Below are 26,190 nucleotides of genomic sequence, written 5' to 3'. Positions count from 1 at the left end.
TATTTAAACTCATGGATGTTGTAATTGGGTGGAAAATCGGAGTTTCAAGTTCTCCATCCTCACACTGTTCTTTTTCGACCTCTACATGTACCTTTGTTGGATGATGTCCAACTAAGGCATTGACATATAAAATTTCAGCTATCTCATTGATCGGCACATCGTCAACTTGAACCACCTTCGTAACATATGGATTGTCAAGTGATTTTCCGCTTCGAAGCTCAATTACTTTTACTTGCTCTTTTAGATTTGATTCTGTTGTAGATGGTAGACCATCTTGAGCTATATTTTGAATCAAAATAGCCAATTGAGAAATTTGCGTCTCAAGACGGTGGTTGACCGCGACTTGATTTTGGAAACCGGTTCTCATCTCCTCAATGAATTCGTCAATCTTGCTTCCTTCATCCACATTCCAATTTTGCTGAAAATCTGGTGATTGTTGTGGTTCATTATCAAAGTTGGAATTGAAATCCCATTCGTTTTTATGTGGGTGATAACTTGAATTAAAGTTCAAATTTTCATTGAAGTTCTCCCAAGTATCGTTCCAACTATAAGTTTCACTAGCTTGCCATTGATCACCCATATAGTTGGCATGTCCATTCCAATCTGGATAGAGTACATGACAGTCAACTCGAGTATGACCAAAATCCCCACAAATTTCACAATTATACTGAAAATTTTGGTACTGCATATAATTTTGATTCCATGCCATTACTCTTTCCAAAATAGGTACACCAAAAACAAATTGAGGATAAACCAACAAATATCAAATTTCCTGCACACCCAAAAACAAGAACACCCCACGTAAAATCCAATAAACACGAAAAAAATAAAAATAAAAAACAGAAAATAAAAGCTAACACAATCAAGAATATAATACTCGTAATTTATTAAGTACGCAATTGTCCCCGGCAACGGCGCCAAAAACTTGTTGGCAAATAATCGCAAGTGTACGATATCGCTCAAGTAATATAACTTGGAAGACCAAGTATCGATCCCACAGAGACAATGGACTTAATCACTAATTTCAAATATTCTTTAATCGGCTAGCTAGAAAAATCAATAGGGTTTTGTAATTTAATTAAACTAATATAAACTGAAAACAAATAATAAAATATGATTTAAAACAATAAAATTAAAAAGTTCAAGGATTGATAATCCCAAATAAATAAGTAAAATTATGGAATAGGATTTCTTAGTGATTTTATCGCGAATCGAGCTATTCTAAAGCACCGAATCCCGCCCTCTCAAGCCTCAAAGATCCGAATAAAATCACAACCTAATTAACTAACCAATTATTAACTCGCTCTCACGATATTAAACTGAATTAAATAATCAAATTATAATTATGAAGCAAACTCAATGACTACCTAAATTCCAACCCGCTCTCACGGCGTTTTCCTCTAAGTTCTTAATTATCTATGTCTATTTAATTAACAATCTCTCAATTAGTTAATTAAACACAAAATCATGAACTAAGTAGCTAATTTAATCCAAGCAATAAGATTAATAATTAAGACACGAAGTAACACTAATCCATCCAATCCAAGTAATTACCAATTTATAAGTTCATATCAACCCTTGAACAAGGGTTTTAGTTACTCATATTAAAACTGAAACAAAACAAGAAGGATGATGAAGAAGAAAGCATAATTAAACAATAAATACCGGAGTTGTCAATTTCGGAGAGAATCGTCTTGATTAAACTTGAAATCTTCAACAATCGTCTTGCAGAAACTAATTATAAACTACTTATAAACTGCTGGAAAAAAACTAAACTAAAAGCTATTTAATAAAAATTAAATTATAACTACTCTAATCTAATGTTTAATCTATTGATTGATTTCTTTAACTAATGCTATTACAATGCCTTTATATAGTGGAGGAAGCTCTAGAGTCTTCTAATGTCGTTTTCCAAGTCGAATTTGTAATAGGAGTTTCGGTTGGAGTCTAAATAGGAGAAATATCCAAATTCAACTCGGATTCAGCCTTTTTGTCATGTCTCGTTCGAGAAAATGCATGTCTCGTTTGAGACATGACTTAATTTGGAGTTTCGATGCTTTTCTCGTTCGAAAAAAACTCTCTGTGAGCAAATTTCGAAGGTCTCGTTCGAGACCTTAAATTCTCGTTCGAGACCCAATTCCAGCTGCACAACTGCTAACTTCAAAACTTCATAACTCGATGTAGAAAACTCCAAATGAGTCGGTTCTTGAACCGTTGGAAAGCTTAGGATGTCTACTTTATTTCTTATGAAGAACATAAAGTCATTTGAAGTCTTTAACTGCTCCAAAATTGTCAATGAATGCGTCGGGGTCAGATTTTCATATGTACAAATGTGCTTTCTTCATTCCCAAGCTTCACGACTTCGATCTAATCCACGATTTATACTCTTTATTGCTCAAAACGCTCCATAATCACTAAATAATCCTTGAAACACTAACACACACCATAAAGCATAAAAACACTAAATAATGTATGAATAATACTATAAAATCGATTAAAGATGCGTAGAAACGACTCGAAATATAGGAGTAATTTTACTCCTATCACAAGGCTTTCATTCTTCCATATTCAAATGTTAGCAGCACAATGACTTCTGCTGAGAAACACTGCAGTAAGAAATTCTTTCTTTCTAAAAGTCGCATATTCTGTTTCGCTCAAGGTGACTGAACAGAATGCACAAAATATTCGCAAAAACAACTCAAACTAAACAAACAAGACAAGGGCTTCTTTAGAGAAAGGCTCTTGGAAATATCGAATCCCTTCCAATTGATCCAACACCATTCCGTTAATAAGCACCAAAATTTCTCTTCTAAGCATTTCCAGGCTGGGACAGGACAGCTACCCTGCAATGAAAGGGTAAAGAAGTAAGCATGCAAACATATGGAGAAAAACAAACAAAAGATCAAATTATTTATAGTTCGAGATGAACTTACTTTATAATTCAACTTCGGACACCCCCAATAAAAAGGAATTTGGCTCATTGGATCCAAGCATTGGCATATACTCTGATCCTCTCACATGAACGCTAAAGCAAGCTGCAGCAAAACCTCAATTAAAAGTTGTATTGTACCAACAAATATAAGGCTTTTGACTGAAATGTGATCTTCATAACTTGTAGTAGATAAAGATCAATCACAAAGAAATAAACAGAGATGCCTAGAGCGCTGTTTGCTGGAGGGAGCTACAAAAGGTTTAGTTAATAATAAAATACATTCGGTAAAAAAAATAATAATAAAATACAAAGATACCCCTAACACCATGCTGCATTTGAAATAGCAGAGAGAAGTCGTGAGCAATTTTTTTAATAAAAAAACTATCATGATCTTATAAGAAAACCAAATTGTAATTCTACCTCCTCACTCAAAATCATAAATAACATGATTGGACGTGCACGAACTGGCACCTGAATCCATTAATTAATCTATCTTTGCAATCAAAATTCACGGAATCCTCTATGAAAATATGATTAGAACAAGTCTGGCTGGGCTATCAATGAAAAACACTAGATCCTGTTTAGGACTCTAATAGGAATTTCAGCTGGTCTAGTAGCTCAGTGAACAAGTGCCTGCACTTAGCATAAGAGCTTAAGAGTTCAAGAGTTCAAACATGGGCATCCCTTTTCCAGTTAAAAAATTGAATGCGAGAAAAATGATATAACTATATAATTGTAAAATGAGATATAACCATCTATTCACTATTTACTTAAATAGGAAAATATAATCAAGTACCATTCTCTATTTTCAGCACACTTTGAAGCATTGTGTCCATTTTGGTTTTCATGTCAGAACTATCATCCATATGTGGGACGATAAGGGTCAGCTCCCTGTAGATATCACGTGTAAACCTACAAATGCGCTCTGCAAAATCAGGCTCACCATCTGAGATGCGACCTATTGCCAACCTCATCAATTCTCCAGTCAAATCTGCAAGCTGTATAAGCAGATTAAGTACCGCCTTGCATGTGAACACACTTACACATGGACACATACAAACAAACAGATTCACAGACAGAAGTGGAAACAGGCATTTTAGTCGTGCAATGATTCAATCCTATTACTGAAAGAGAAATGATCGGAAGTATTTGATCACAAGACATGATAGAATAGTTAATATGTGAACACTTTAGGCTAAACCTGTTTTTAATACGACAAAAATAATTAAAAATGAAGAGACAAGCACCCTTATAAATGGATAGACCATGCTTAAGGATTCTTATACAACTTCCACTACGACAAAAGGATTTACTATATCTACACAGGAACCGACCAAATTCATTTGCAATTCTTCTATACAGATTTATTTACTCTTCCATAGATGCATGTCTATAGCTAATACAGACACAACCCTGGGTGACAATTTTATTGGCAAAAGAAACTGTTGTAGATCAGTATAAAATTTAGACATTTACCCCCAAAAGATAGTCAAGGACATTTAATTTAAAAGGCTCAACAGCTGGATCATTAAGTGGTGATAGAGTAGCGTTTATCTCATTTAGATTCAGAAGTGTCCCTGTTCGGCAGAATTTGCAGAACGTGGCAGCTTCAACATATTCTTGTACCTGCAAAGTCCCAAACCAAAAATGGATCATTTACTAACATGTATCTGGCTTGACTTGGTAAGCAGGCAAGGAAGTTACCCCAGGAGAGTAGGCGCGCCTTAGCTTCCAAAAGTCAATCCCTTGCAATTCTTTAATCAATCGAGACATATACTGATCAGTGACAGCTGCTAAATCCTTTTCTGCCTTCTCAAGAACTTCTTCTCTGTTATTTTTACCGAGTCTGTCATCAGAAAAGATTAGAAACAACCATATCAATACCCGGTCCATAAAGATCAGGACTTAAGAAAAGGCCAGTCTTATAGCGAAAAGAAAAAGTGAAAACATACAAGAAAGGAAGATGCACAAATGTTTTTGTTATAACCTGTGAACTTGAAATATGACCTTTTTGCTGTTCATGGTAACATCACGACTTGCTTTTACCAATCTTTCACGCTTTTCATTCTACAATAAAAACATAAATGTAAACGTTTGTGTCGTTTCAATAATACTATATAATGTGAAACAACAAATAAAGGTGCAAATGTGCAATACCATAAAACTTCAACGCACCCTCGGAATGAACATTAAATATCAATACATTAGGTTTACAGTAAATACTCCATTTGTGCCCAAAAAATCTCTAATCTTGGGCTTCAAATTATATCATTTTTTAGGGAAACCTAATTTTTAAATTTCATGAAGATTGTTGAACTACAATCAGTTGTCTTTTGGCTAAACTAAACTTTAATTCACAATTGCAGTAAAAGAAAAAACACTTAAATTACGAATTTATAACATACAAGTTTATTGAGATAATCAGCGTAATCTGTAAAGGCGTCTTTGATATAAGACGAAGAAGACGAAGAACTTTGTGTGCTCATTGTCGTCCTTGCTCTCTTCGTTGAGCTCTGTAACACTGTGCCTGCAACTGTTATAATTATTTAGTTATTTCTGAATATGTTGCAGAAAAAATTAACAGTTTTACGGGTAAGAATAAGCAGAATGAGAAACTTTTAATAGTAATTGAGAAAGAATTTACCTTGGTGTAAACGGTGAGGTTTAGAAGCCATGAGAAAGGTGGAGTGCAATACTCGAGCGCAGTAAATCATCTACCTCCTAATTTACACTCACTATCTCTTCTCTTTCATTCTTTTTCTTCATATCGTTTAATGGCTAATTTCTCTTTTTGGTCCCTGTATTTCTGAACTTTTGTATATCTGATCCTTGTTTCTACTTTTATCTTTTATCTATTCGTGGACTTAATTTATTTTGAATATCCTTTTTTTTAAACGGAAAAGGGTCGTAGATTAGCTCGCCGTGAAAGGCTCGTGAGACGGAATTCAACTGATTTGACATATTTTGTGGGTGTTTTTTCTGTTTTCTGAATAAATATCTTCATTCCGTTGGATGTTTTGTGTGTTTTATGTTGATATTGAGATTCTATTAATTTCTTAGAGTTTTGGACAATTACCTATACCGATTCTTAATGAATCTTGTTTTGTGTGTGTTTTTTCTGTTTTTTGAATAAATATCTTCATTCCGAGTGGAGTTCTGGATGTGTTGTGTGTTTTATGGATATTGATATTTTTCAGATTCTATCAATTTTTTTAGAATTTTGGACAATCACCTATACCGATTCTTAATGAATCTCATTTTGTGTGTGTTTTTTCTGTTTTCTGAAAAAATATCTTCATTCCGAGTGGAGTTCTGGATGTGTTGTGTGTTTTATGTTGATATTGATATTTTTCAGATTCTATCAATTTCTTAGAGTTATGGACAATCACCTATACCGATTCTTAATGAATCTCGTTTTTTGGTTCTATTTTTTTTCCATGTTTTATAATGTTTAAGTTTGTTTGTTGCTGGTTTTTGTCGATTTCATCATTTTTTATAATTATATAAGCTTGCATATAACTAAGTTTTGAAGAATCAAAAATTTTATATAACTCCAAAACAGTTATGTAATTCAACTTATAAAGTTTGTAAGACGTTTTACAATTAGAATGTTTGTATTTGTAGTTTAGGCGCGTTGTTATATCTCAGGTCATCGGACTTTATCCCGAAGCTAAATTTTGTAATTGCTTTACGTTTCAGTTGATATAAATTTCGAAATTAATTGAGAAAAAGAAACTATATGAAAAATTATAAATATTTAGATCTATTAAATAAAAAGCTTTAAAAATGACTTAAATAAGCATAAAAGTTTAGAGTACAACATCTTTTTATCATTTTAAATTGGGATTATTTTCTAAATACCTGTTTTTGGCAAAGTATTTACAGCATTTTGGCTCATCTTCCCCTTATTTCCTACGCTATCTATTTTTCTAATTTATTTACAAAAATACCCATTATATATAAAAGTTTTATCTCATTTTAGATTAAACTTTTACATAAACACCATTTTCTCTCTCTCTCTTTTCTCTCTTTTCTCTCAAAGTTCTCTCTTCTTTTCTTCTTCTTTTTCGTTTGATTTTCAGTTTGTCTCCTCCGTTTACTTTTTCGTTCGTCCTTTCCGTTCGCTTTATTGTTCGCGCTTCCTTTCGTTTACTTCCAATGGATTTATCGTCGTTTCCAGTCGTTTTTTTGTTCGTCTTTTCCGTTCGCGCTAGTCTGTTCGTCTCTTCCGTTCGCGCTATGGATTTCTCGACTCATTTTTAGATTTGTGTAATTTTTTAGATTTTTTATAATGATTTAAACATTTTGAAAATAAATTATTATAAATCTATAATTTTTTACTTATAAAATTGTTCTATTATTCATATACTTATTTATTTTGTCTTCTCTTATTCATATATTTGTTTATTACTACTGATTTTGTAAAGAACAAATTGAGTTTGATACATTTGTAATAATTTTATAATATATTTACGTTTTAGTGTATTTTTAGTGTATTTATAGTGTATTTCTGGTGTTTTTCGCGTATCTATGTTTTTTGATGTATTTCTGCCGGTTTTTAGTATATCTATGGTGCATTTACAATGTTTATGGTGTATTTGCGGTGTTTTTATGGTATAGACCATAAAAACACTACAAAATGCCATAAATACACTATATATACACTAATCTTACACTATAAAAATATCATAAAAACACTATATATACACTATTGCCACACGATAAAAAATAAAAAAAAATCCAGAAAAAAAATCTATAAAAAAAGAATAAATTATCAAAAACTGAAAAATAGGGCTGTGCAATCGATCGGTTTGGTCGGTCGAACCAAAAAAACCAAAAATCGGAATTGGAAACCGAGAAAGGTATTTGTAAAATTAAAAAAAAAAGTATTTTTCGTAAATAAAAAATGTTAGAAAAGAAAAGTCAAAACTTAACAGATAAAAGTGTAAATAAGTTACTGAAACATGTATTTCAGAAAATTATCACTTTTAAATACAAAATTGTGAATTATTTAATTGAGCTTGAGCGATACATCCGCAACTAATTTCATAAAATAACCTATTAAATGAAAAATGAACAGCACAAAGATTTATTTTGTTGTTTTATTTAAAAAGTGTCATTGTTATTTTTTGTGTGTACCATTTAATACTCGTCCGTCTCGTTTAGAAAGTCTCATTGTCCTAAATGGGACGCAGAGAGTGTTAAATGTTTAAGAGGGACTAAAGCGGTTTAATACTTTGATCCGGTGGCTATAATGCTAATCATAAGTTCATCTTTAAAACGTCACCGTTTATTAGACGCGCGTGTCGTTCGTCGGTGTGCCGTCAAAATCTATGTGCGCGCCACTTTTAAGTGTTCAGCAGAAATACTGCTAGTACTAGTATCTCGCCCTATCAACAAATACGTTATTAAAGAATAATGGTGACACTATTGGTGGCGACAACCACCGATCCCGCCTCTATTAATCCGGCCACCGCACTCCTAGCCATGACAGGGTGGCGACCTGGCCCCTCTCTTCAGGTAACTTCTCAATTTTAATTCCTAAGCTATAATGAATCAGTATCTGATTTTATTTATTCGAAAAAGCAGGAGGAAATGAAGAGTTACAGTAACAAAGAAGTGAGATTGATACAGCATAATAAAAGCATAATTGAAGAAGACGATTTAGATCGGCGGTGGGAGGAGGCTACCGGTGAGGTGGTGGATGAGGTTATTTTCTTTAGTAAACACACTGCCGTTTCGAATCGTCCTGCTCTTACTATTCATCCCATCGGTACATTTTACACAAAACTTTAGCTTTTAAAAAAAAATGAAAATGTTGAATTTTGTTTCAGAAAAATGTTAGTTGTATGAGAGATTCAATATTTTTGCGGTTACTGAACTATTTATGGCCTTTTTATGAAATGTAATAAAAAAATTATGAAACAATTACCGAACTATTAGTTTTTAGTAAAACAATTACCGAACTGTAGATGTTGACAAGGAAAAGTTGTACAACCATGCAACAAGCCAGTAACTATCTTGTAAAAAAATTATAGTTTGGTAATCATTTTATGTTTTGTAAGAAAGCTATAGTCCGGCAACTGTTTTGTAATTTTTTGTTGTTTTGTAACTATTTTATTAAAATACAATAGTTGTGTGTGTAACCGTTTTGTATTTTTTTATGATTTGGTAACCATTTTATAAAAAAGAGTATAGTTTGATAACCTCAAAAATATGTAATCCATTGTGTGAGATAGGAGTTCCTCATTTACGCGAAGATGAGGTGCCACCACAAGGAGGGAAACCGGGATGGGCTGCACCACCTGATCCAAGAATGGGACCATGGCTTAGGCTTCTTAAAAAGATTACTAATTCTCATAATTTACTTCCTGAATTTGAGGTACTTTCTATTTCATTTCTTTAATTTTTGTTGAGATGTGTTTCTATTCATTTTGGATTGTTTTGACTGATGAATCTGTAGATTACTTTAGAGGCTACTCATCATGGACCTGTCACCACTAAACCAACTATGTTCATTGAAATAGGTAGTTGTTTTTCGTTGATTTTTTTTTCTTGATCTTCGGTTTTTTTTTTTTGGTTTATTTATTCTATGCCTAATTGAGCATTTCTTAGGTGATTGAAACAGTTTGTTTGTTTGGTTTTTTTATTGGCTAGGTAGCACAGAAGAGTATTGGAAAAGGCTCGATGCTGCTCAACTCATTGCACTAGTTGAGTATATATTAAAGACTATGATACTACTCTTCATTTTGTGTTTCAAATTTAATGGCTTATTCATTTTCTTGTGATTTGTATTATACAAGAAACATCATTGTGACTTAGCGAGTCTTGCTGCATATTTAAGAAGACCGACTTGGAAAAAAAATTGTTTTTCTTGAGTAGAAGAAAAGAAGGAACAGAATAATTCTGCATGCATCATGCCCGCTCTTATCACATATTTTAACAATATGACACAAAAATAGAAAGAGCATGCTTGCAATCTACAGCTTTTACTATTTTTACATACATTTACCCTCTAGAGTCAAAATCATCTCTTTTTTACATTTTCTTGTGGCATGCTGGTACAGTAAACACATTAGTGGAAGATGATTTCATATTGATAAGTTGATTTTGCTTGTGTGTGAAGCTAGTTTGGGAAGGACTTGGGCTTGGAGGAGGTCCCTCAGTAGGAAATTGGAGCAGGTAATGCAGCAATCTGATGCTAACCTTCAGGTTTTTTCTTCATAATTTTGACACAGTAAGAAAGTGTTGAGTTGAATATCCTGCATGCTTTTTATGAGATCCTCATTAGTATGATATGGATGCACATGTTACATGATAAAGAAATATTAATCGCTACACTCCAGCTCCTTTTTGTTTAAATTTTTTCTTACTTCTTACTGCTTCTTATGCTTGTGTATCTGTGTTGAAATGATCCCTGCGTAATTGGTCAAAATATTCATTGCTAATTGACTCAAGTCCTAATAAATTATATACTTTCCGATAATTTGCATTGTGTAAATTATCTGAAACTGTTTCATTGTTCTGGTGCTTCTCTGACCATAGCTCTTATTTGTTGATGTATAGTGCCAATGACAAGAAAACAGTCCTTCTTGGAATAGGAGGAGGACACTATGCACCTCGGCATATGGATATAGCACTGTAAGTCATTTTATGTGCTTGCTTCCTTTTGAGAATTTGATCGTCCTTGCCGGTTATATTTTACATCATCTATATGCTGGAGTTGCAAAAGTCTACTTTGTGTTTAAGTCGCGGGGGACATTTCTGAACACATCGCCAACATGTTTCCCCTCCTTAGATATGCTTAAAAATCTGGTCATACATGATCATATACACCATCACTAGATTGACTTTACCATGCTATCTTAATGTTATAATTTGATACTCGCATTGGTCGGCGAAATAGCACACATGTGGCCAACCATGACACTAAGGGTTGTTTCAAACCTGATTTTGTACCTGCCCTATGTTGACGTACTGAAATATGAAAGATTATCTTTTATTATTCTAACATGCTCTGATTACCAAGTTAACAGTTTTTGATGCGTGTACTTGCAGAAAAGATGGTGTTTGGGTGTCACACCTCCTTTCGGGGTATTCCTTACCCATGGAAGATCCTAGTAAGACAAACAAAGATAATAATAATAAAGATATTGGTGGAAATTGGAGAGAAGCAATTAAAGCTGCATATGAGGCTACTAGAACAGCTTTTCCTGGTGGGGAAATTTTGGCACATCTTGATCACAAGTAAGTTGCTTGAGAAGAATGCTGTGTACCAAGAAAATAATACAGTACATAATTATTTTCTAATAATGCTGTGTAGTCATTCCGCTCAACGGCAAAAAATCCAAAGCTCCCTAGCTTACCGAACTCTGAGTAATCTTCTTATTTCTCACAGCTGTAAACATATTTACAAGCTTTGGATGCAATTTCTTTTTCAAGCTTTTCTATAATTTTGGAATTCTCGTAATGGAGTTAACTAAATATACAAATTGCTTGTAGAAGTCAGGTTTATTCGTCCAAATTGGAATTTACTCCATGGCAATGCCCGTAAATTCCGTAATTAGCATTTGTTTGTCTCTCCGAATAACCAGACGAACAAGAACATAGTTTATCCAATCTTGAAATTTTGAAGGAGTACAGTTCTAGAAAGAATTTGTACCTAAATTAAAAACCTTGGAAGTGATTATTTTAAGCCTGTGTAACTTGATGCAAATCAATGCTTGCAGGAGTTTCAAGGGTTGGCAGAAAACTGCTATTACAGGGTTTTTGGGAGAGCAGAACATTAAAATTGGGAAGCCTACTGATTTCTAATTGTTTTGATGATTGGGAACAAGAAGCAAAAATAGTTGAACTCGATAGTTAAATATTCCTTTTCCGTTATGAAGTTTGTGATTTAATTGGTACTGTTATTTAATTGTTTGAATCATTTCAGACTGAATCAAGTCTCTTTGTTCAATCATTTCTAATTATATACTATGAATAAACATACATAATTTTGATTTTACAATGGATAGATACAATTTGTACTTTGATCCTGTTAACACACATTAACAGAAGGGAAACTTGACTGCCTCTTTTCACCAATAATCTCCACAAGAACACAGTCCATGTCTAAAATGATGAAACCGCTTGTTATCTCTAACGATTATCTCTCTTCCAACAACCTCCGATACGAACTTAGCAGCATTATGACAATCTGCACATATTCGCAGATTCTTGAAGATTCTCAGAGTTGTACCTTTTCTTGTCTTTAACAATCCTAAACAAATTGCAAGCTTCTCGCTATGACCTCGTAATTTCTCTATCTTCTTCTCTTCCTCCACTTCATGAAGAACACAGCTTGTGTTAGGTATATATCCAATTTTACTTATCCTTTGTTCTAATTTTCTCCATGTAGTCCGTATCTCTTTTAACTCCGGTAGCAAATTGTCCCCCGCAATGAAACTATATACTTTACCTCCGAGTTCAATCCAACTGCAGCCCGCTTCTTTCTGAAGGCCGATATCCTTTATTATTTTCCTCACCCTTCGGACATCATCCCACTGACCTGAACCGGCATACAAGTTTGAAAGTGACACATAGTTCTCTACTTTCCTTGGCTCTAATTCTAACAACTTCTCTGCAACTATCTCCCCTATTTCCACCTCGCTAAAACTTCTGCAGGAACTCAGCAATGAGCTCCAGACTCGACTATCTGGTTGTTCAGGCATCTCGTGGACAAGCCTTAGAGCTTCATCCAATCTTCCAGCGCGACCTAACATATCCATAAGACATGCATAATGTTCCAGTTTTGGTTCTATTCCATTTGAAGTCTGCATCTCATTGAAATATTTCAGCCCCTCCTCCACTAAACCGGCATGACTGCACACAGTTAAAATACCGATAAATGTGAAAACATCAGGCTTGTGGCCAACTTTCTTCATTTTCTCAAATAGCTCTATTGCCTCATTTCCATGTCCATGAACTCCGTATGCAGCAATTACAGCATTCCACGAAGCAACATCTTTATCTCTCAACTGATCGAAAACAATTCGAGATTCTTTTATGCATCCACATTTTGCATACATATCTATAGTAGAAGAAGCAACAAAAACATCATTATCCATAAGGAGGGCTTTTAATGCATAACAATGAACCTCTTTTCCCAGCCGCAAAGCTGATTGTTGTGAGCATGCCCCAAGCACACTAACAATAGCAATGTCAGATGGCTGAATTCCTTCAGAAAGTAATTTACGAAACAAAGCCAGGGCTTCATCTGGAAGCTCATTTTGGGAGTAACCAGAAATCATTGCATTCCAAGACACCGAACTCTTTTCTTCCATCGCATCAAACAATAAACGAGCGGTAGATGTTGCTCCGCATTGAATGTAAAGCGAAAGTAGCGAGATGCCAATAAATGAGTCAATTTCTAATCCATTTCGTACCACATATCCATGAACTTCTTTGCCATGGCGGACTGACTTCAGGTTGGCGCAAGCTAACAGAAGACTGCCAATTGTAAACCAATCAGGTTTTAACCCTGAATCTGTCATCTCAATATACACATCTAGAGCTTTTCTAGGTTCACCATTTTGTGCATAACCACCTATAAGTGCATTCCAAGAATTTACAGTCTTTCTCTCCATGCTGGAAAAAACAAGCTGAGCAGAACTCAGCTTCTCACATTTAGCATAGGCTGCAACAAAACCATTTGCCACCAACTCGTCATATTGAAACCCGAGTCTAATTGAAAACCCATGAAGCTCCTTTAAACTTGACAAATGTGATTTCTCCAAACAAACAGGCAGAATGTTCAACATTGTAACCTCATTAACCTCAATATCTCCTTGCATATGCATTCTCCTGATAAGATCAAATGCCTCACAGACATATCCACGAGTAGAAAATCCTGCAATCATAGTATTCCAAGACACTGCGTTTTTGCTATTGTACTTATCAAATAACATTCGAGCTTCAACCAAGTACCCACATTTCGAATACATATCAACCAAAGAATTATTAACCCTCACCTCTTCGGTCAGCCCCAGCTTTACCGCCAAACCATGAATTCCTATTCCCATACGAACTTCTCCTTCTTTTGCACATATAGGCAGTATAGTCACGATAGTCGCCATATCAGGCAACAATGCCTCATCATCAACCAACATCTCCACTAAGACACTAAAACAATCTCGATGAAACCCATTATCCGAAAACACGGAAATCATCGAATTCCAAGTAACCAAATTTCTCTCAGGCATATAATCAAACACCTTCACTGCTTCATCAACAAACCCAAATCTCCCATACATAGCAACCAAAGCATTACCCGCAAAGACATCCGAACCCAAACCCATCTTCACCACCATCCCATGAACCACCTGACCCAACCTACAATCCAAAACCCCACCACAAGCTTTAATCACTCCAGGAAAAGTATAATTATCCGGTCTAAACTCGCCACCCGTCAGCATTTTCACAAACAGGTTAACTGCATCACTATAAAGTCCATCTCTCGCACAAACACTAATAATCGCATTCCACATGAACAAATTCTTCCTTTTTAAACCATCAAACAGAGCACGGGATTCCACCACAGACCCGCACATTGAGTACATAGTAATGAGACGGGTATTAAGAACACAGTCGTCGCGATAAAAGTGAAGATCTGAAACAATCTGGTGTAACTTTCTGCCCGTCTCCATGTCTTTCTGGCGGCCGCAAGCTTGGAGAAGAATACCCATTGCTTCCTTAGTTTGTGAGGGGTTGAAGGACTCATGTTTGAGGGTTTGTTGAATGAGGGTGAGTGCTGAGGATAGGTTATTTGTTTGGCAGAGATTGGAAATTTGTGGTAGTAATGAGAGGTTAAGGGGATCAGTGTGATTTGGTGGAGGGAATGAGATGGTTTTTGAGGAGAAATGGAGAGGTGGTGTTCTTGGGTTTGGAGGTGGTTTTAGATTGGTTCTGTAGAGGTGAGAGTGGCCGTGGTGAGGTTGAGGGAAGAAGGACGGGAAGGGAGGGTGTAGGATAATAGTAGTGTTGTTGAGTTGCTGCATGGAGATAATATGGTAACTTACAATATCTGAATATTTTTAAAAATAAAATGGTAGTTTTTTTTATTATTTTTATCTTCTTCTTTCTTATTTTCTCTTTTTTTTAATCTATTTTTGTCATTTTTTTTATAACCAACCATTACATTATCTATAACAATAAAACTTAATTACAGTGTAAGTGACTTTAAAATATTAATGATTTTAATATTAAAATAATTTAATTATTTTATAATATTTTTTTTTTTTAGCATAGGCTATACTTCAATAAATGAAGTGAAAGTATTTATATACAGAGACAACAACTCCTCATCACAATGAGAGAGTGATATCAAAATCAAATGATGATACTGCAAAACAGTCATCCAATAGGGCTTTTTGACTACAAAATGAGCCACCCAAATATATATATATAAAGTGACCGAAAAATTAAACTGAAACTAATTGTCACTTTAAATCCCTGCACCAATAAATTAAAAATGTGAGTGTTCCTTTAAAGATGAGATGATATTATAGTAACAACTTTTTCTTAGGTGTCTAAAATTTCGATAACTTCGCCATAATTAAATAAGCCAAATATTAACCAAATGAAATAAAATTAGCCATTAAATATAAGTCTATGGTTAATTTGTTCGTATAAGGTATTTTAATTTATTTATTTATGACTATTGGATGAATTTTACCAATTTTCTTCCAATAGAAAAATAAATAAAGTAAATACAACAAAATAACCATAGAGAAAGCCAGCAAATATGTGTTATTGCCATGAATATCAATTCACGTATTGAAACATTCTATTATGCTACCATGATATCTATACCATATTTATAAAATATAATTTTTTTTTATATTAGTTATAACACAACGAATTAATCAAATTAACTAAGTATATGTTTTGAGGTACCTGTCTTCGGTGTTGAATAACTCCATATTCCATCTAAAATTACAGATATTGCCAAATATATAAACTTTACCCTTTCAGAGCATCTATTATGGAGTCTTTAACGAGATAATTTTTTTTTAATATAAAGATATAATATAAAAACAATGCGTTAATGAATTTTTATTTAAACACTAGAAATAATTTTTTATTTAAATATAATAAAAATATTTTTTCTTATGACTTTTTCAATTATTTATTTTAAAATTATAAATTATAATCATTAAATTTAAAAAAATGTTAAATAAAATTAATTTTCACTTTTTATTATTAAAACCTCTTTATTTATTTAAATATGCTTTTAAAAGTAATAAAATAAAATATTAAATAAAATTAATTCCATTTAAGATGCTCTAAAGGGAAAGTGCCAAGAATGTGATATATAATCACGCCAAGTCTTATGTACATGAGTATTTGCTTGCTAAAAAAAGAAAATAAAATATATTAAGGTTAAAATAAAATATTATTGTATTAAAATATAATTATTTATATTTAGAATAACTTTTTTTTTTAATTCTATTTGTAAATAACTGGAAATTTTGCAACGTTAAAACGATAATCATAATTGTTTTTCTTTTTTCTCACGGACATGGAAAATCCATTAGTTAAGGAAATGCAAATTTACATTGGAAATTAACAAATAAGAAAAACTGCATTGTAAAATTTTTGTTGGAAAGATTAAATTTAGATGAATTAAAAACACTAATTTTTCATCAACTTTTGATTCATTAAATGTCCTTTAAATTTTGTAACTTTTGGTTCACTGTCATTAAACACTAGAAATTCCTACTCTATACAAATAAAATAAAGAATTGGATACCCTATATACTGCAAAGCAGAAGACAACAAAATTTAAGAACATAATATTGATCTCAATTACTCTATAAATTTATAAATTCACTATAATAATTATAATTTCAAAAATATACTGAAAGAAATACCTTAATTGTAGTGAGAAATTTTGCTTGAGAATGGTGCACCCATTTTTAGGTTCTAGTTTTTAGTTTTTAAATATTTCATAAATTTTTACCCACAAAACGCATAAATATATACATAATAAAGGTACCTTATTGTGTTGATTTTGAGAATGAAGGAGGGGAAATCCTTGACGTATATGGCCATCACCGGCATCGGCTAAGCGTTGGCCACTTTGGATTACCCGGAACAAATGTGCGCCACAATTGGAATTCTGAAGAAGCGGTTACCGGCACATAGATTCTGTTAATGGACAAAGGCGGTGAAAATCCAGTTCACGGCGGTATGAATGAAGGAAGCGGGTACTGTTGTTCAATGGAGGATATAACCGTTCTCTTTAAAATATCAAATTGTCCATTACAGCGCAACTGCTAGAGCACCGGCAGTCTTTATGCAGTGGCCACTTTTCTGGCCATTATTACAGTTGCCTCACCTGCAAGGCTAAACCAGACTGCTCGGATGGTCAATATGATCTCCATGGTCGCGGACTTAGTTTGCACTTGGTTCTGAAAACTGTAGAGGTCTTGTCGTCGGAAAACTGCATCCTTGCGTTGTCGCTTCAACATTCTGATAATAAGATTTGCATGCATAAAATCTGGAATAAAAAGGTAAGAATTTTTCTTCGAAAGTAATTGGCTCTAGATCTGCATCAAATAAAAATTTGAGCACCAATTCCCACTATATTCATACCAAGTATACATTTGCCACTTGTAAAAGATGTTATCTACAGTGATTACAAATTCTTTCTTGGCACAAGTCCACTGAAGTGAAACGACGCCGTCTTGCGGCTATAAACTAGCTATGAAGGTTTCATTTTTGTATGTTTTCAATTTCTTAAATGCCATTATAATGCTATATAAAGAATATATTTGTTGGATTGAACCTCCTTCAAGCATCTTTTTTCAGACCGAAGCAAGCTCCATCCCTTGTATAGAAATCTAATAACCTTAATATGTTTTTCCCTTCAAAAGGGACAGAAATAACTATTGATGAACTAGATCAGAGGGACCTGAGGATATCTTTTATCAAAGTTAAAATGGGGTTGGCAAATGAAGCTCCTTCCAAATATTGGAACATGATTCCGTCCATTCGAGCTTGAACTCCGTCTGAAACTGTCAACTCTTGTAATAATTCTTTCAACATTGTGTCAACTCCGGCTATAGAACTCCCTCCGCGGCTTAAGAGCTCTGGTAATGTTGGTGAGGGTCTTGACATCTCAACAAGGTTTACCTGAACAATTAAAGCACAGGTATCAAGACAGGGTGAACAGAAAATAGGATAAAATCAGAGTGCTGGACTTCTATAGAATGAGATTTTGAGATATTTGATTTTGGACAAAACATAATGTTTGCATAAATAAATAAACAAATAAATAAGGCGACCATTCCCTCATACATATCTTGACCTCCTGATCATGACCATCAAAAATATGAATTACTACCCTAGGCAAAAAATCATTGAGATACAGGGCTCACAGAAACAAAATGTTGATAGAAGAAAATATTGCAACTTAAACTGCAGTGGCCCACTAATTAGCAGGGAGAAAGAGGGAAGGAGATTCCGGCTCACAATTTCCAACGAAGAGTTTGCATACCACTGGATGATTCATCTACAGAAATTACATGAACGCTAAAACTGAGGTTTCCCAGAGACTAATAATGTTCATCGCATGAGGGGAACAGCGTTGCAAATGTCCCACTTGGATTCTACTGGGTGGTAATTTAAGACACTAGAGGCCATTTTTGCATAAGCATTGGTGAACCATTTGTAACTACAAAAGGGGGCTACAAGAGCTTCACATTGCATATTTATATTTTCAGGGATCCTAAACTTAAGATTGTATCTAAAATTGGAATTTATAAGTATTTTATATATTTTTAATGTTTGTATAATACCCCGAAAATTTTAATGTTTACATGTTTGCCTCATGTTTCTTCACCTACAATTTTGGAAAATGGCAATTCCAGATACCTATTTGGCATTTCCATGTTTGCCCACACCTGTTTTTAATGCAACCTGATCTTAAGTAACAAGATTATGTGACATTACAGAAATTTGTGCCAGTTTAAGAAAGCTAAAGAAAATAATATAGTGATACAAGCTCTTTTTCAAATAGAAGGACAATTGAAATCAACATGATATACAAAACAAAACCTTATTTTGGAGAAGAAAAAAAAACCTGTCTTTCTTGAGGTATTGAAGCCTTCTGTTTTACTATGGCGACTGCTCGAGAAAGCCCACCAATAGCATCAACCAAACCTCGTGAAGCTGCATCTTTACCAGTCCAGACTCTACCCTGTGCAACCTCTTCCATCTTATCCACCTGGCGACGTAAACACAATAAAAGAAAAACAAGTTACTTTTTGTCTTTTCTAATAATATCCTGATGTTTACTCTAAAGTAAACAATTTAGTTTCAAAATAAATGGTTGAAAAAAGTTACAGGCATTGATCTCGAAAATGCTGCCTTGTCACGAAATTGCTGATAAGAATTTTGAGCAGACCTTGCAAACAGTTCTGCTTCATCTGGGCTGAAAAAATACTCTGGTTACCTTCAGTTACCACAGCAAATGGAACAAAGAGCCAAGGAAAAGGAAAAAAATGAACAATTAGGGAGCTATCTGCTATAAGCCTTCAAGAAATCCACATATGAATATCCAACAAACCAAGTTTTAACCTCAAATAAGATTTGCATTTATTAGTTCGGAGAAAACATACCAGTATAGTAAGAGAAATACCACAACATTTCTCACCTCAGAGGTCGCTGGTCAGCTGCAAGTAGCTCAGAATATCTACCCCTTGATATGATCTCCTTGTTGAACCCTATCTTTTCATATAGTGTCCCCAAGTTGAACTTCCCTATAAATAACCATTTTAAGGAACTGAACACTTTCATTTATAAAAGAAAAAAAAAGAAAATGTAAACATAAAGGCATTAATCTCAGTACTTAGAGCTGGTTTTTTTTCTTCATTTTCAGCATTTTTTTCTTTCTTTTAAACTTGGTTTGCTGTTAAGCTATTAGTCAACTTTTACACTTCACCTCAATAGATTAAGATCCATAAATCTCAGCTGAACATTTTCATGTTTATATTACTCCTTGTTCAAGATAACATCGAACTCTATGCAATAAATTGAAGCATCCACTTAACTTTAGAGTAATGACTTGGGAAGGAGGTAGTTTCCCCCTTCCCCCAAGTTAGGCAGTCCAGTCCAGACGGACGGCTTCCTAAACTTTCAAAGATTTCTTTAATTTCCATACTTAGTTTGTATTAAGAGATCTTGGCTCACCTGTGACAACTCCAATAGACCCAGTTAAGGTTAAATTTTCTGCAACAATAGCCCCTGCTGCCATTGCCATATAGTATCCTCCACTTGCTGCCACATCAGACATTGATGCAACAACAGGTTTTGTTTCAGCCAGGAGTCTAATTTCTCTCCACATTCTGTAAATGATAAATGTTAGAGGCATTTAAACTGGAATTTATGTTTACTTATTTTGTTTTCAAGTTCTCGCTACTTTTTCCTCAAGCAAAAGTCTAATTTCTCAAGTCACGTTAGCAAATGTAGGTTTATAATAAATCATGACAATATTGCACTGAATCATAGGATCATACAGCTAATATAAATGCATCTAGCATTTTGTTCAATTTTGATCTACATGCCAATTTTAAGTAATTTGATTCCTGAAAGAAGTCGAATCATTTAGATTGGAAAACGACGCATAAAATTGAATGGGTACATGTATTTAATATGTATTGATAGAGTTGAATGCAGTATGAGGTTCTACATTCAACTTCAAATGAGTGTGGGATCTGTCTACATGTTTGAAGTGCAGCTAGTGTATTTTCATTACTTAGCAAAACCAATTTCGCTCCTTTAAATCTTGAGTCAGGAATAGGAAAGAGGGAGACTAGAGAAAAATTTAAGAAGAAGAAAAGAACCACTTATCTTTAAATTTAAAAGGAAGAAAAGAACCACTTATCTTTAAATATAAAAGGAAGAAAAGAACCACTTACAAATCAGAAGCAAGGGCATCACCTCCAGGGCTGTCAATCCGAATAATAGCAGCTTTAAATCTTTTCGACTCTAGAGGAAATTAAAATCGGAGAGAGAAAAATAGTTGACAAAACATCAGTCACGGGTACAAAAAAGTAAGACAACTAATGACTTGGTGAGTTATAAAACAAAACAAAAGTATGGGAGACAGATTTGATCACTATTCCTTTTGGGTATTCACCATTTCTTTCCTTTATTCAAAACTTGGCAAGTCTGATGATTTATCAAGTGACCTACCCTATAAGTACTTTTATTCATTCTCTCTACCTTAATCTTCTTATTAGAAGAATTACATTTTAACAAATGTATAAGCTAGATATTATGCATTTCTATGAGGTTTATGTGAATGGACCTAGCATTTTCCTGCCTTCAACTAGAAAAGAATGGCCAAAATCTATCTTAAAAAATAGCATAAATTAATGTTCAGAATTTTCCAAACTTCTGTAGAGACGAGGGAACATGACATACATTTCACAACAAAACAAAAAGGGAGAAATGTCATCACTAATCATTCAAAAAGTATGATATAATTACACTGGACATATGGTAGATAATATCAATGATTGAAATTCAATTATTCTGTCTATATATTAGCAGAAGGAAGAGTTTTATACATGTTAAATTGAGGAAGAGACTCATAGGATCAATTATACCTCTTACTTGGCGAATTTTCTCAATGAATTGCTCCCCAATAATACCAGATCCAGGTAGACTTGTTGGACTCCGCACACGACTAATGCTCCCCGAGGCTCTAATCACTGCTATTTGGTCTTTGCCACCGGTTAAACCAAGTGTCCATTTCCTAACTCGTGAGTATTTCCTGTACATGCAATTTGCTGGGCATCATACAGAAAGATCTGTGCACAAATTTAACATCAATATTTTTTAAAAGAATGAAATTGACCAAACTGACATCCATAACATCTAACAGCTATATACTTAATACATGATTTATTTAACCAGCAGAGAGGCCAAATATTTATCTCAACTGGGATGGAGGGAAGATTGGGAGGACCAGGAGATGAGAATCTAAGAAAAGAAGCCAGTTACTTGAGGTTGGCATTTATAAGAGAGGGGTCAAGACCATATCAAGATATTGAAATGAAAAATACAGTAAGGATATGGCTAGGAAGTTTGGAAACCAGTTACTGATATAACTAGGAATTCAGAGGATTAAAATGAAATTCTCGAGATATTTCAGATTTATTTGAGGTGGGCATTTATGAGAGAGGGGTCAAGACCTTATCAAGATATTGAAATGAAAAATACAGTAAGGATTTAGCAAGTGCTTAAATTTCTAGAATTTCTACAGAATTTTAACTGTGCTCAATGACAAATCCAAAACAAACAAGATTGCACTATCAAGTTTAAGTCCAGTTCACCAAGAAATAGGAAATACCATTTATGTTTACTGCAAGTGTTTCTATCAGAAGAAGATTCACAGGTATAATTATGAGGTGGATAAGACAGAACAAGCGATCCCAAGATTTCTTGTGTAAAGTTGTCAATTTTCAAACTTCAAGATTATACTATCAATTTTCTACAGATTTTTGACTGTGATTTATTTTATATTATTATTCTTTATATCAAATTACCAATATTAACTGACTAATTCAGTTTGTTGGTTAAGTTCTGCAATTTTAAGATATTGGTTAATTCTGTTAAACTGATTTTGGTTAAAATTGACAGTTCGATCGGTTTAGTTGAAAAGATAGAGTAATTCCATTAATTCAATTTTGGTTAATTGGTTGGTTCTTAACAAAATTTACCTTTTGTTCTCCCATACGAGCACCGATTGATCGGATTTTCAATTGATGATTTGAATTGTAAAAATATAAAAGTTTGTATTTCGAATTACAAGAATTATAAGTTTTTGTTGAAATTACAACACACGCTATAATTCATGCTTTTATTTGCATTTAAACCTTATATTTCTAAGTCTAACATAAAAGGAAATGAGAGATTGATTGTTGAAATTCTAATCTAAGGGGTACCAAGTTTAGTCGCATTAATATCCATTCCTGGAGGATAACATACATAGAGGCAACAAGGGAACATAAATCCATAAAGAAATTGATTACCTATAGTCAACCATAGGAAGATTTTTATCCTTTTGAACTCCAAGTTTTTCTTTAAACATCGAAATAACCTGCAGGTTGACATAATAACAAGACAACATTCAAACAGTATTGTATGAATAGATAGTACAGATATAGATAGATACTGACATAATAGCAATTGACAAAGCTATTTTAGTGTCACCAACACAATAAGATAAAAGAATAAGTTAAATCAATGATATAGAGAAAAGAGAAATCTCTAACTCTACCTCATCATCGTATTTTATATTTGTTATCAAGCCTTCCTCTTTTAGCCTTTCTACTTTGTAGACTCCTTCATTGATGAAATTTTCAATTTCTTCTCTCTTTTTTCCTGCAGTAAATTTGCAGACACCCATGAATCATACTAATTACAACATGATCGAGCCAAAATCTGAGATAAAACAAACCTTTCGTAGAAGAAATGTGATCCAGCCAATTCCCGTAGATGTTATCAAGCAATGTGGTCAACATCTCACAATTTTCATCAGACATGGTTTTGCGTGTAAGTTGATCGCCAGCACTTTTATATTTACCAATCCTTTGCACTTCAGGTTGAATTCCTACTTTCTCAAGAACTCCTGAAAAGGATGTTAAAAGTACGATGATACTCAGTCTCATTCAATTGTACTTAGCAAGTAAGTCCATTGCAATTCAAATAGTCGTAAAACTGGGAGGGTATTCTACATCGAAGTATTGAAAAATGTACCTATGTGGTAGCAAATTATCTGGGACAGAAGAGGGATTGATAAGACTCCTCTAGAAGAGCTCGCAAACAATTTCTCACCTTTTCTCATCTAACTTATCTTATCAGCATTAGTTCCATATCAAAAATAATAAAAACAAAAATCTTTGTTTCAGTATGTCAAGGTAATTTTAAATCAATGATATTTATGTTTTAATTTATTTCACTTAAAACACCTAACTTTATGGTGCCCCATCACAGAGGAGATTCTGAATGCAAGGCGGCCAAGCTCAACTAGTGACAGTAAGTTTTTTAAATAAACATTTACAGAAATTTGTATAATAATCATTAATCAGACAAAGATCTGGAGATAGGAAGCCGTATAAGTCAAATGGGTATACAGGAGTATATTACCAGTCATAATTATACCAAAAAATTGAAAGGCATATTGAAAGGTAAATTTCTATTTTTCTTCCCAGTTGGACTTGAGTGATTTTTGTGCACTAAGGAGCATTTATGTGCAAGCAAATTGAAACAAAGAATTTCTAGACACAAAGTATCAACCAGGTGAACATCTTCAAGAAGCACAGTCAACACTAGTCAATGTTTAGCCTTGAATACAATTAATGCCAAAATCACCACCATCCGAACTACAGTGTTTTTAGAGATTTCAGCCTTCAGCTGAGAAAGCGTTGAACAGTTTAGGCCGCTGAATCGAGCTTTTAGATGTTAAGTCCGAGTAATGCTACTAGCACTAGTCACTGTATACCAGTTACTGAATTTATATGACAACCACACTGGTGCACAAAATTTATCATCACATTACTGTGATGAGACTTCCAATTGTAACTTTGTATGGAATCTGTTCAAATGACAGATGATACCATCTTTATGAAAGATATTTTTTGTTTGGGTCAATTTAAGAAAGTCAATCCCTGAACTAAATCAAATAATCAAAATCATTAAACTACTGATTTCTATAATTGGTGCAATCTCAAACAAAGAAATTATTGAAGCAATATCTTGCAAAAATCAGCACACAAACCTCCAAGAAATGATGCTGAAACCGTTAAACCGTATAGCGAGAAGTAAGCGCTGGGAGGGACATAAATCTCATCGCAGCCACAGGCAAGGTAATACTCTTTCTCTCTACAAGCAGGGACATAGCAAACAATAAATTTACCTGCGCAAATATCACAGATACGACATTTTTCAACCTAACCAAGTAACAAAATGACAATTTACAGTTTCATCACAAACATACAGTTGTAACATTAATGTAATACAAAATGTGGTAGATATAATCCTATTAAGGTTTGTTTTTATACCAGATTTCTTGTAATCCAAAATATGTCTGTAAATTTCTTCAACTTTAGCCCAACCACAGTTGAGAGACTCAATATGAAGGTAGATTCCGGAAATGCGAGGATCATAAGCAGCTTTTATAAAATTTTCACAAATTTGTGGCAATGATAATTCTGATGAGAAACGGCTCTTCAGCTGATCAGCTATCTGCAAAAGTAAAATATAACTAATCAATTAAGGAAGATTATACAAGACAACATGTCATTCGTGCAACAAACCAATAAAACGTTTTAATGATAAAAAAATAATTAATTAAAAATTCTTTATTGCAAATGCTTATTAACTTCTTTATATATGTGAGATATTTACATTGTTGTAAATATGACATAGCACGACGGTTTAATATAATCAGACAATTAAAGAAATAACAATAGAAAACCTGGCCGCGGAGTTTCATGGTTAAAACGCTACCCTTGCGAACGCGCTGCCAAGGGAATGCAAAGAGCATTTTAATTTTCACAAGAAAACGATTCAACGGTCCAATTTGTTTGAATTCAAATTCACCAGTTGGATAATCTTCTTTGTTAATCTTATTAACATTTTCAGGTTCAGCTGATAATTCCTTTTCCGCATCCTCGGAAGAAGAATCGAAAGCCCTAGGAGTCGAGAAGTTCCTAGAAAGAAACGGCGAAAAAGAATGAAAAACAGAGGGGGAAATGGAAGGGCGGTGGTACGCGGCGGAGTGTGGCGGAGGGAGGTGGAGATAGGGTTTAGTGGAGGAGGAGAGGAGTGAAGTAATTGTTCGAGTGTGGTAGATTGGTGGTAAGTGTGGAGAGTGGAATAACAGTAATTTTGACATTTTTGTTATTCCAAAACAACAGAATGGGAGAAGATTGAAGAGTGAAGAAGAAGAAGAGGGATGACAAGGTGAAGTTTAGTCCACGTAATCAACTTCTTTTTGGTTGGGACGACGTGTCATGGATATTATGCTTATGTGTTCTCTTATTTACCGGTTGAAATATTATCAAAAAAAGGACAAAACGCGCGGCCATCAAACTGGCATCTCGGAATCAAATAAATTCATTTAAATTTTTTAAGTTAATCAAACTCAAAATTTATATTTTCGATAGAATAAGTTTATTTTAATTTTATAACTCAATTAGACT

The 26,190-nt window shown here is 33.8% G+C and overlaps 4 protein-coding genes across 5 annotated transcripts; 1 reads left to right on the top strand and 3 right to left on the bottom strand.

Annotated features, from left to right (window-relative positions):
- Positions 1–2,501: 2,501 nt before the first annotated feature.
- On the bottom strand, positions 2,502–5,687 carry LOC126653855 (uncharacterized). 2 transcript variants are annotated; one of them, XM_050347835.2, is made up of 8 exons: positions 5,577–5,687; positions 5,338–5,465; positions 4,920–4,999; positions 4,637–4,778; positions 4,409–4,558; positions 3,729–3,930; positions 2,934–3,035; positions 2,502–2,843 (listed from the first exon to the last, which is right to left on the bottom strand). In XM_050347835.2, the coding sequence occupies exons 1-7, from the start codon at positions 5,644–5,646 to the stop codon at positions 2,935–2,937; spliced, it is 873 nt and encodes a 290-aa protein (XP_050203792.1). In that variant the 5' UTR covers positions 5,647–5,687; the 3' UTR covers positions 2,502–2,843; position 2,934. The 2 variants fall into 2 exon arrangements, with proteins under 2 accessions (XP_050203792.1, XP_050203793.1); XM_050347836.2 differs by having other exon boundaries at positions 5,338–5,459; positions 5,577–5,685.
- Positions 5,688–8,241: 2,554 nt separating this feature from the next.
- Positions 8,242–11,873, top strand: LOC126686794 (D-aminoacyl-tRNA deacylase). Its single transcript, XM_050381031.2, has 9 exons — positions 8,242–8,452; positions 8,522–8,705; positions 9,172–9,314; positions 9,396–9,459; positions 9,590–9,642; positions 10,059–10,114; positions 10,499–10,573; positions 10,991–11,179; positions 11,662–11,873. The coding sequence occupies exons 1-9, from the start codon at positions 8,351–8,353 to the stop codon at positions 11,744–11,746; spliced, it is 951 nt and encodes a 316-aa protein (XP_050236988.1). The 5' UTR covers positions 8,242–8,350; the 3' UTR covers positions 11,747–11,873.
- A 9-nt stretch (positions 11,874–11,882) lies between these two features.
- LOC126686793 (pentatricopeptide repeat-containing protein At1g18485) lies at positions 11,883–15,002 on the bottom strand. Its single transcript, XM_050381030.2, has one exon. The coding sequence runs from the start codon at positions 14,968–14,970 to the stop codon at positions 12,013–12,015; it is 2,958 nt and encodes a 985-aa protein (XP_050236987.1). The 5' UTR covers positions 14,971–15,002; the 3' UTR covers positions 11,883–12,012.
- Positions 15,003–17,524: 2,522 nt separating this feature from the next.
- Positions 17,525–25,978, bottom strand: LOC126687182 (serine protease SPPA, chloroplastic). The gene is made up of 13 exons (XM_050381617.2): positions 25,464–25,978; positions 25,048–25,231; positions 24,765–24,902; positions 23,445–23,615; positions 23,265–23,368; positions 23,017–23,084; positions 21,589–21,755; positions 20,896–20,965; positions 20,168–20,322; positions 19,632–19,737; positions 19,322–19,409; positions 19,059–19,202; positions 17,525–18,109 (listed from the first exon to the last, which is right to left on the bottom strand). The coding sequence occupies exons 1-13, from the start codon at positions 25,881–25,883 to the stop codon at positions 17,879–17,881; spliced, it is 2,046 nt and encodes a 681-aa protein (XP_050237574.1). The 5' UTR covers positions 25,884–25,978; the 3' UTR covers positions 17,525–17,878.
- Between the last annotated feature and the right edge of the window lie 212 nt (positions 25,979–26,190).

The sequence above is a fragment of the Mercurialis annua genome, linkage group LG6 (assembly GCF_937616625.2).
Source record: "Mercurialis annua linkage group LG6, ddMerAnnu1.2, whole genome shotgun sequence".
NCBI classification, from domain to species: Eukaryota; Viridiplantae; Streptophyta; class Magnoliopsida; order Malpighiales; family Euphorbiaceae; genus Mercurialis; species Mercurialis annua.
The sequence above is the reverse complement of the archived record's forward strand: the minus strand, read 5'-3'. Positions and strand labels throughout refer to the sequence as shown.